A 12,071-nucleotide genomic window follows, 5' to 3' on the forward strand; every position below is an offset into this window, starting at 1 on the left:
AACAGATACAATTTTCTTTTCCAACATCCAAACAAGACAGAGCATGTCGGATTGAATATTCTTAAAGCTGACAAGCACACGCAAGCACACGTACACACACACACACACACACACACACACACACACACACACACACACACACGCTCATATTTCCTGAACTTGAGGACACTAGCGCTGGGAATCATGCCTCTTTCCCGCCAAACATTCACCGAACAACACAATGAGAACTCGCAGGAGGTTTTTTGGCCGGGCCGTGATGTTGTGAGACGTGAGAGTCTGAGTGAAGCGTTCTGTAATAATCTCCCAGCGCGCTCGCAGCTGAAGCGGCACACTGAGGGAGCCATTCGGCACTCAGCACTCACCTCCTGCACCGCCATCAGTGGGGAGTTGGGGGCCTCGGCTGTTATCCAGGGGAAGGATGAACTCATAGTGAATGTCAGGATTGGGCTGCTGATAGATCATCTGAGAAGAGAGAGAGGAAGGGAGAGAGAGAGGAGAGAGAGAGAGTTGAAGGAAAAGGGAGAGATTCACTCAGTAACATAAAAAGTAACATAAAAGAGGGGGAATTCGGGGGCCAGATCTCAGCTCGGGGGAGGAGGCCTGGAGGAGGTGCCGCAGCTAAGTGCGGAGCAGAAACACAGCCAGGATGGTGACAGACTGACGACAGGCATTACTCAGATGAGGAGGGAGGAGGCGCAGGCACCCATGATCATCCATAACTCACAAAGACGTCCAGGATCTCGTTGGTAGGCCCCTCCGCCACGAAGGACTCGCCTGCCGTGCTGCTGATCTCGTTGGGCCGCCGGTACGTGAACATGGTCCCGACGCCTTCGTACCTCCCTGGCCGGTCGATGGCCCAGTTGCCATTGATGATGGAGCGTCCTGATCGACTGCGCAGAGCTGCACACAAACGCACACAAACCAAACATATCAAATGGGACATATTGATACAATGATCCATGAAATTCCTCTTAGGAAAAAGTGCCAGGATGTCTTGTGAGGACACATAATTTTGTGTAAGCATGAAACCAAACTCATGCCTTCAGTTTGTCCTAAAATACATAACCATGCATGCTTCCAAAAGAAATGTTGGTTTCAAGTTCTAAAATTGTCATGTAATCGTCTATAATGTAACCTCGAAGTTCATCTTTGCTAGAAGAAAGGCATCCTGAGATGTTACTAGAGCAAAAAATAACACATCTAGAATGAATTGAAATGCCGTTCAGCAGTGAATATAAGAACACTGATGGTGTTCCTACCAACTGGAAATGATTTCACCAGCTGCCTCAAAAATGTTTTTATGGCAACACCAGCTTTCGTTCTGCGGTAAATAAAATGACACTCAAGGGCATTAGTATGGTTTTGTGCCATCGAGGGGTGAAGCCATGTGTCTGCACTTGGGAACGCGGTCATTAATTTAAGGATTTCTGTTGAAGAGCAGCGACAGATTCAGCATAAACCACCCTCACGGCCTCGTACCTTCCCCAGCTTTGCATACTGTCGCAGTGGAGGCCACATGATAAGCCCAGATAAGCCTGATGTTATTTACACAGCAGACCGGGCGAATAGCTCAGGCTATAATTACGCAAACCCGCAACACACACACAGTGATCGCACAGGATTAGGACGAGATTCACAAGCATTCCTTTCTATTCCAGGGACTGAGGTGTTCTTTCTCTATAGGGGGGAGCCAAAGGGAACAGCATTGGAAAACAAAATTGCCATCCAGATCTGAACTGCAGATACTCTGAGTTGATGTTATTTAAGTCGCTCTCTGCTGCTCTTTGAACCAAACCCACCTCACAGCAGGAAGCCCAGAACAGCTACACTTATTGAATAAAAGCCGGTTTTATATGTCACACAGAGTTTTATATGTCACACAGAGTTTGGTTCTAAAACGCTATATCCACCATTTTAATTATTTTTTTATAAATTATTTGTTTACATTTCGCAAGTATTTTCAGTAGAACTATAATTGGGTATTGATATTTGATTCATCCTTACTCAAAACAACAAAACAGCAATTTGATTGATATTACCTGAAATACACAATTAAATAACATGACTTTTTAATGTTTTACAAATGGAGATATAGCGTTTTGGAACCAAACTCTTCACATGTGGTTGGGCTGAGACTGAACAGGGAATTGAGGTGAGGTGAGAAGGGAAGAGGTTAAGAGATGATGGCTGGGATGGAGGCTCAGGAGGGGTTTTCCTCTGAGGTGTTGGTCATCATCACGTCCACCACCACCACCACCACCCTATGGGGACGAGGTGCCAATCCAGAGGATGTTACAGAAGTTCAAAGCTTTTCATTACAGGACATCTAAACCACTTCCGAAACTCCACCAACCTGCACGCATTGCACAGCCGCTGAAAGGGTAGACTGTTCCAAGTATGTGCACACACCCGGGCAAGCGCTCAGACTCATACACAACCTCACACACTCATATGTACACACACACACCAACTCACACATTTGCACCAAGGGACATACAGTCACACACAGAGAAACCCATTTCCACTTGCTAAAACACACATATGAGCATATCAACTTCATATACATTCTCTCTCTCTCTCACACAAACACACACACACACACACAGACTAAACACACAAACAGAACACACATAAATAAACCCTTTGTAAACTCTCTACTACAGCACAGCATGGCATTGCTCTGTATTGACACCGCAAGGTGCTCTGATCATCCCAGGGTGATCTCATAAGTCAGGACTATTCAATTAAAAATTAAGTTGGGCCAGATTTTCAAACCAAGCGATTGAGCTGGGCCAGACATTTTCAGCAGCTGGTAGGATAAGCAGCAGATATAATGACACATTTTTAAATCAACACAAATGAATGTATAGGCCTATTGAAAAACAAGTAGCCTAATGTTTACATTTATTGTTTTCCTTTTGGTTTTTTCACATTGGACACAGGCACATTAAAAACGGCATCAAACTTTTTCATGTGCTTGTATCAGATGTGTGTGTGTTTGTAAACATGTAAACTCTCCCATGCCCACATCCACGAATGTCCTTCTAGTTAACATATTAAAATGAGTGTGATTGTGGGAGGAGAGAGGGTGGAGTGTAATGCTTGTGCATGTGCGCTTAATTTCACGTTAATCGGGATGTACAAAGAAAAGCTGCGTGGAACGCTACTTTTCAGGTTTGCACGTACGCAATGTTTTAGTATGAAATCCACGCAAGTCTTTGTACATGAGGCCCCAGGCTACTAGGGATTTCTGTAGGATTCTCTGGCAAAACTACGGGCTGGGCCACTCAGAGGTTGATTCTGGGCCACACGTGGCCCGCGGGCCGCCAATTGAATAGCCCTGTCATAAGTCATATGTCTGTTTATATTACATACATCTCTCAACTCAGTCTCTTATATATTATATACGTCTTTGAGCATTGCATCTCTGAGCCTGGCACCCTGGGTGGCTGCGTAGTGTGTGCCGCCCTCTATGGTGCCCTCTGTGAGACCCTGTGCCAGGCCAGTGGTGAGGAAATTCCTCGCTTTCATTTAAAAGGGACCAACGTGCAGGAGAGAGATGGGACCTCTAATGAAAGCTTGTTTATACCCCCACCCCCAAAGGGATCGGTGCAACCACAGCAGGGGTGGAGTAGAGGAGGAGCAAAGGAGGCTGAAGTCAGCACTGAGCAGAGGCATGGCTCTCGTTAAGGAGAAGTCTCCCACAATGCAAGGAGACAGCCCCTCTCTCTCCGAGCGGCTCCTGAGCCAGCCACAGGCTGGCCGACGCACTCCTCCATTGCGCTTTGAAGCCATTATGGAGCCTGTCCAGCGAGTGCATTATCAACTGGGGGATTCCGAGGAGAAGGAAGCGGAGGTTTTCCTGACACTGAAAGCGATAGTAAAGGGGTAAAAAAAAACACAAAAAAGTCAAACTTTCCTCCTGTCTCAGCTGCTTTTTAATTAAAGGAATCCAATCAACTTTACAAGCAGATGTTCCCTGGAAGCAGAGGAGCCGGGTAGGTTCGGAAATGAACCCGCGTGACCACAAAAAAGTGCTGATTCGGTTAAAGGGCTTTTACGAGTCACTTTTGCCGATACTCGGGCTTCCCTCTATTTTACTACAGAGCTAAATGTGAAACATTATCTTAAAGTCAGCCAGAGGAAGCTTCCGCACAGCTCCTGGAAAGAGTCACGGTGCCTAGTCATGCTTCACAGAGAAGAAAAGGCCAGATTCAACTCTCAAGTGCTCAGCAAGGACCAATAGAGCGGTCCCCTTACCTCTTTAAAGAACAGTACTGAAAGGAAACCACTAAAATGTCTCCACTGAAGTCTCTGTAGTTATATACACCCTAGAATATCATTGCATGACTATAAAGATCCATATATCGTAATCCTGTCAACTGGGGTCCAATGCCAGCAGAGTGTGTACATGGTGTGTGTGTGTGTGTGTGTGTGTGTGTGTGTGTGTGTGTGTGTGTGTGTGTGTGTGTGTGTGTGTGTGTGTGTGTGTGTGTGCGCGCATGTGTGTGTGCGTGTATGTGTGTGTGTGTGTATGTATGCGTGTTTGTGTATGTATGCATGTGTGTGCTGACTGCCATGACCCTCTCGGCCACTCACCGAGGTAGTTGCGGCTCTTCACCATCTCGGTGATGTTGATCTTGGTGGCCCCCTCTGGGATCTCCACAATCTTGTGATAGCCCACTTTGGTCAGGCTGTGCTTGAACTGGCCCGACACCAGCCGGCATGCCGTGTTGTCTCCGCCGCACACCCCACACCTGTCCATCACCTTGCCCAGGTACTCATCACAGCCCAGCGTCTAGAGGTGGGGAGAGACACAGAGAGAAGAAGGAAATAATAAGGTCAGGGGCATAACTGAAAGATGAGATAGAGAGAGAAACAGGAAAGAAGAAAAGTTAGGAAGGAGAACAGAAGAGAAGAGCACCCTTTTAACATTCTCCAGCAAGCAAAAGCCAACCCAAAGCTGCCAAATGTAACAAGGGTTTGTTCTTTTTGTACAATTGTATTTGCCAGGATAAATTAATTTAGACATTCATAGGGATAAATAAATAGTTCATCCACAAAATGGTGCCCCCATCTCCATGCTTGTGACGGCTGACTCATGTTTCACAGCACACAAGGCCTTAAATGGCAGAATCCTTTTCAGGTGGAGATTTGCATGAGCTTATGATGGAGCTGTGTGTCTACCAGGTCCAACCAGGCACAACACATGTTCCACATATATTCTGAAGAAGACTTCTTGCTGGTGTTTATAAATGTAGGAGATTTGAATGTGTGTTTGACCAAGGGGAACTCAGCAGTGGGCTTCCCAAACTGCCTAGACTTGGTGAGGGAGGAGAGAGGAGGTGGTCCCCTGATTTATTTATTTGCAAATGTACATACTGTATGTATATGTACTGTATATATACTCTTTTGATCCCGTGAGGGAAATTTGGTCTCTGCATTTATCCCAATCCGCGAATTAGTGAAACACACTCAGCACACAGTGAACACACAGTGAGGTGAAGCACACACTAATCCCGACGCAGTGAGCTGCCTGCTACAGTGGCGCTCGGGGAGCAGTGAGGGGTTAGGTGCCTTGCTCAAGGGCACTTCAGCCGTTCCCTCTGGTCGGGGTTCGAACCGGCAACCCTCCAGAATCCGAAGCACTAACCAGTAGGCCATGGCTACCCCCCAATGTGTGAATGTGTGTTTGACTAAGGGGAACTCAGCAGCGGGCTTCCCAAACTGCCTAGACTTGGTGAGGGAGGAGAGAGGAGGTGGTCCCCTGATGTCCAGGGATGATGGTGAGCGGAGGCAGTGGTATGGAGGAGCCTGGGGGGCAGGGAGGGGTGAGTTGGTGATAACAGCTCACCAGAGGCAAGAGTGGCCTTAAAAATGAGCGATGCTCTGCTCTCCTGTGCTGCTCTTGGACCCCGGCCATCCCAGCGCAGTCATCTCTTAGGGGAAAAAAACGAATGCCGGGCTACGACCACCTTGAGAACAGCGAGCCTGTGAATCTCCAGCGCTCCCAGACATGGCCCCCTCATGGGCCATTTCATCCAGATCTTAACCGAACCCTTCAGGGATTCCCTGTCTCACCAAACAGGCCTGTCCGCGGGAACCCTGTGGAGTGGACGCCCTGCAGCAGGCAGATCCATCTCCGGACTCCTTCACACTGTAGATACCCCTATGGCCTTTAAGACATGAATGCTCTGTTGTTACCAAACCGGCCATATGCGCGGACCTGATGCTAAAGCCAGCACAGCACAGGAGAAAGGGATTGCATGAGGTGTGGTAATGTTTGAATGTGCGAGTGTATGTTTGTCTGTGTGTGTGTGTGTGTGTGTGTGTGTGTGTGTGTGTGTGTGTGTGTGTGTGTGTGTGCACAGCTCAATGCACCATAAGCACACCACGCATGCACACACGCACACACACACACACACACACACACACACACACACACACACACCAATATGCTCAAAAGCCAAGCCACACAACACAGTCCTCTCTCCACGGGACACAACTGATGAAAGAAGGGTCCGGAAAAAAAGTGTGGCCCTGCTGGCCGGTCGTCAGGGTCATCCTGGGGTGAGAAAGGTGCCATCAAAGGAGTTCAGTCAGGGGCATCGCGATTAGGAGAGAGACTCAGAGACGGAGGGCCACCTCTGCCAATGGTAACACACTGCCCCCCTGAGGGCCTCCTGCTTACCCAGAAAGCCCCTCTGCTGGCGCATGAACAGAATCCCTGTATCGGATGACAAAACACACTCTGTGCAGTGGAGCCCGAGTATGTGGAGCGTCCGACCGCAGTGAGAATGTTTTTCCACCTCCGTGGAACGACAACAACATCGTGCTTGGACGCTGTGCAGTGGCATCCCCAGCGTCGCTTCTCCAGGATCAGGCGGCGCCCACGGCGCTCAATCTAAACATGTAAGATAAATAAAACAACACACACACACACACACACACACACACGCACACACACACACACACAAACACAGATCTACCCTCCTCTCGTGTCCTCCTTCCACCCTTCTCCATGTCCTCACAGCCAAGCTCAAAATGTCAGGAGCATCCTCACAGCTGAGCATCCTCACAGGTTGTCCTGAACCAAGTCCCACAAACACACACACAAAGCCCCGCTTTTCTTACCATACAAACACACACACTCACACACACACACACACACACACACACACACACACATACAGAGCATGCATACTTACTCACAGCACACTCAATCCCACATATGCTCCAAGACCCCGAAAGCCGCTGACACTCAACCATCACCACGATTTTCTCCAAGGCTGTATTTGTGTATTCCCTGGAGGGGGCGAAGGGCTGGCTTCCTCCCATAAAGCTCTGCTCTGACAGGCAGGCAGGCAGAGGGGTTATCTGTGGCTGTGTGCCTGGGAAAATCACTAGATATGAATCCATTTATACACACACACACAGAGACCCGTGATTTAGTGCCCTGCAGCCAGCATCAGTATGGATGAAATACGAGATGACTGCATACAGGGCTGCATTTGTGGAAAAACAGCAGAATGGAGACGGAATGCGGGCACACTGCCCCCCCCCCCACCACCCTTCAGTCCTGATCCACAACCAAGGGCTTTATACTTTGTAAAATGGATGTGCCTCATGCAGACAGTAAAAGTCATGAATGGAAACGTTTCAGATTCTTTCTGAAAAGTGAATCACCACCAGTCTTTGAGGAGCACTGGGATGTCAAGATGGTTTTCAAGATAGACAGGTCACCAACATATAGTATAAACAAATCCTTTCATTCAATTCTTATCTGACCTTTTACTGTTTCATCAGATTTCGTTGTAGTGGCTGTGAGTTGCTGTAGCGTGAGTGTGTATGTGTGTGTGTGTGTGTGTGTGGGGTATAACCTTAAGACCAGCTCTCTCAGGGCCAGATGTACTAACGCTTTTGCGCCCACTTCAGGCGTATTTGTTTCGCAATGTGCGTGTAAAATCATTGCGAGGTATATACAAAAAGGCCGCAATGATGTAAAAGCGCAAACTGCCTGTCGCGGGAGCTGAAAGTGGCAGATTGCGTTTGTCATGTCATGCATATGCATTCATGGGAGGATCCAGGGGAAAGTGGGAGTTTAGCGTAAAAAGATGGGAGGGGAAGAGTAAAGAGCGCCTAATTATGTATTTCGCGGTATGTACAAAGACTGCTCCTGAAAGCGCGCGTCTATTCTGCGCCTAAATACTTCCGCCTTGTAAAAGCAGGTGTTAATCCAAATTGCAGTTCAATGCGTCAATAAGAGAACCTTTCAAAGACAACAGAATCGCTATTTAGAGCACCAGTTTTTGTGGTGAAAGTATTTGTACTACCAAAAGCAACCTTAACTTTCGTTGGCCTTTCGAATGTCTTACTTTCACTTTCACGTCATTCACTTAAACTTTCCTACTTGCTAGATTTGACCAATCTTCCATAGCCTACGAGCACAAGTAGTTTGAGTAGAACTACTGATCTTCATTATCTCCCTGCTTGTTTACATCTTATCATGTATGGTATTATTTCATGATCGCTAAACGTATGATTCTTTTTAATGTTGTCATCAGTTAACTTCATTCAACTGCGCTTGTACTGTATGTAGGCGCTGCCATTCAGTTGTGGACGTTCGTAAATTGCGTTTATGGGCGGAGAAAGGCAGAGAAAAGCGCAGTTTACACTAAGGATTAAACGATTGATAAATATGACGGAAACTTGGGCCTGACAGCGTTCGCGATCTGCGGTGTGTCCATGACGCTGATAACGCTACGTTCGCAAATGTACGTACATCTGGCACTCAGTGTCACCCACACTACTGTGATATGGGCACATGTGAAAATGCACCTATTTGACACGTAACCTCGACGGTTCTGTTACAGTGAACAGCAGAGAGGCAGGGTAATGAGCCTGTTTAAACAGCTTGCAGGGACCGTGCCGCTGTTTCGACTGCCCCGCAGGACAGCCACACTCCCTTTTAATAAATGTAAAAACAAGCACAGCGGGAGCCAGATTTTTCCTTTTGGAGGCATCAGCTGTGTTTAAGTGTTTGATTCAGCTTGTGCCAACAGCATACTCCTCTCTTTCCCTCTCCCTCTCCCTCTCTCTCTCTCTCTTCTACAACCTGCTCTCTGTGGGTGGCTTGCGTTGTTTTGGCACAGGATGGTACGCCATCCATTCAGGAGTGCTGTAATTGAGATTTAAATGTCACTAAAAATCCCCCTTCATCTGGAAATGGTTAGACGTGTGAGGATCGAGACGAGGGAGTCGGTAGGACACGTAAGTTCTCGCATCTATTAGTTGAGAGAGAAATGTCTAGGCCTACCGCTGGCCAAGCCTCTACACCAAAAAGCCAAAGCCTCAGAGAGCTTTGCACGATGATAAATAAATATGTTGAGGACGGTATGTGTTCTTTTTTCCTGGTCACCATGATCCTCCAGCTCACTGCAACACAAGTTATGGCTCCATAAATATCTTTGTTCCCAGATAATATCAACATATTCTTGTACACAGCATCACTTTCACTGCCAGTGACATTATTTATCTTTGTTTTGTTTTTGTTTTTGAGGGACATGTACATATACGTGGCAAGCAGCCCAGTACAGACCACCATTTTCAGAAAGTTTTCTTTCACACAGAAAATATTTCATCCCTCTATTCATGCATGATAAATGTAATACAAATAACCACCATGATTAATATGATTACTCTAGAGTGTTGCATATTTGTGTACTCAACTTTAACTCGACGTTACTCCATTTGTAGCGTCAGGGAAATGTGTACTTGTGTGGTCCTATAGAGAAACTTCAGTGGAAGTGCCCGTGCTGAATCTGCTGTGTACGTCATACAAGAGACTATGCCGTATGAGTTAGCTTAAGAGAGTGTTAACTACACACATAATGGACTGTAATTATGTAATGAACTGCAATTATGTTTATTTCTCCTCACAGTCTCACTTCTTTTTCAGCCTGTAATTAATCTCTAAATTTGTGAAGTTATTGTACAGTTAATCTTTAAAAGATCCACTCTGACACTGAACTAACCACACTTACTGTAAGAGGACAAAAATACTACCTTGAATTTATATTTAAAAAAAAGCAAAGCAGGAATTCCTCGGTCAAGTGAGAAAGATGTGACTAAATTTACTGCTCGAGTGTGGGAACATAATGATCTGCCCTAACCCCAACTCTCAACAATGATTAATTTAGACCTGACTGTAAGCAGAGCTAATGAAAAAGGCAGATGCTTCGCTTGTTATTATGCGCTCAACATGCAGATTGTCAAGAGGTGGCTGTGCTGATTTACTATGACACTTAATCCTTTAGCTACGGCTATGAACTGAGCCCGGTGTCCGGGAGCTTTGAACTGCCTGTGAGGCTGTGTGTTCTGCAGTCTCGACAGTGGGAAAGTGAATAGTTCTGAGTGACTTCATGCCTATGAGCAGGAAGTCTTGGCACAGTCTTGGCACAGTATTAAGTAACAGCTCCATCTTTTCATTTACACTTGGGCTCTACATCCTACAAGAGATCCATAACACAGTGAAAGCCGAATGCGGAATCCATCATTTTTGTTACAAGAGAGCAAATAAACAAATGTTTTGATTGTTCGCACATTGTTTGTGTTTTCAATAACTGAAAAACAGTCTTAAGAGAACCCCAGAGAAGTTGTGCACTCTAACAGCAGATATGTCCAATCTCTTCATAAATACACAACCACATATTTGACTTGTACGGTATGTCATATGGTTGCCATAATGAAATCTCATTATCTAGACGTAGTTAATGTGCTTTATAGGCATACTGTACGTATATGCAGAGATCCATTACTATACAGTAGACAAAACTGCCCAGAGGCAGGATGTGAGGGTTACTGACTCCAACAGGTGAGCAATGAATTAAGACACCAGCAGCACCTCAGACACAGCCTGCAGATGTTCCCAGCTGTTGCACATTCTCTTCATTTATCAACCCCATCATCTACATAATCCTAGGATGCGGCTCTGTGCTTTGGCTCGATCGGCTCGTTCGGCTCAAACACAGTATGCTTTCATTAGCGAGAAGAGCTCTCGTCCAAGAGAGAGAGTTCCAGTGAGCTATGCTTGGAACTTCGCTTTGGGTTTAAGACTCCATCCCTGGACTTGCCGGCCTGGTCAGGCCAGATGAGACATTCCCACAGTGATTTTTAACAGAGCGCCAGGAGACAGAAACCTTGACTTCATTTCAAGCCACAAGGTCACTAATGTCATGGTGTAAACAAACAAACAACTAAGAAAGAACTTTCGAGTAATGGAAATCTTTCAAATAGTTTTTTCATACATGATCATAGCCACATGCACTTAAAAGTATATTTATCAGTCTGCATAAAAATGGCATTAAAAACAGGCAGTAGCTCCAGTTTTTTTTTTCATTTGAGGAATAGCTCATTATCAACAAATCCTTTGCTCAAAGTATTCACCTACAGTATCTAATTTCCAGGCCACTATTACAAAACCCAAAATGGTATACATTATATAAATTAATAAATAAAACACGGGCTTGAGTCTCAAAGGATGTTAAGACAAAAAGACTCTTAACCATGCCTCTTTTAAAATAAAAATAAATAAATAAATAGCAAGATTAAGTGTGATGCTGTTCAGAATAAACAAATATTTTCTTAGCTGGAACGAGTATAACCATTTAAAATTAGCATGGTAACTAAAAGCACTCAGGATGCCATTCAGGCATTATGGGAGCATCTTCAACTTTTATCACAGGCTTAAACTTCTGGAAATGAGCCACTGCTATTATCAAACCTTGCCTTTGAATATATTCTGCGTGCTCATCTGGAATTGCAATATTTACATTGTTGGGCCCCTGAGCTAAGAATGCAATAGCAACATGGTCCCAGCCAATAACTTATTATGGATGTGGCCTTACAGTGGATGGAAATGATATTACTCATAGCCACAGAAATCCCACAGACAAGCCTCAGCATAAAAAGAGAGGACATAAAACAAAACCTGTTTCATCAGTAGCAAGGTCACTAGAGACATATCAAAGTCAAGACTGGTAAAAGTCACACTTTAATGTGAAAAACCGACT

The 12,071-nt window shown here is 45.6% G+C and overlaps 1 protein-coding gene across 3 annotated transcripts in view; it reads right to left on the minus strand.

Annotated features, from left to right (window-relative positions):
- The window catches only part of LOC121682516 (thrombospondin type-1 domain-containing protein 4-like), a 55,727-nt gene that overhangs the window by 5,990 nt on the left and 37,666 nt on the right, over nucleotides 1-12,071 (minus strand). For all 3 annotated transcript variants that reach the window (XM_042062672.1, XM_042062673.1, XM_042062674.1), the window contains 3 exons: nucleotides 4,600-4,798; nucleotides 725-900; nucleotides 363-462 (listed from right to left, as the gene is read on the minus strand). In XM_042062672.1, the coding sequence (XP_041918606.1) occupies nucleotides 363-462; nucleotides 725-900; nucleotides 4,600-4,798 (475 nt within the window). The remainder of the gene's footprint in view (nucleotides 1-362; nucleotides 463-724; nucleotides 901-4,599; nucleotides 4,799-12,071) is intronic.

The sequence above is a fragment of the Alosa sapidissima genome, chromosome 14 (assembly GCF_018492685.1).
Source record: "Alosa sapidissima isolate fAloSap1 chromosome 14, fAloSap1.pri, whole genome shotgun sequence".
NCBI lineage: Eukaryota > Metazoa > Chordata > Actinopteri > Clupeiformes > Clupeidae > Alosa > Alosa sapidissima.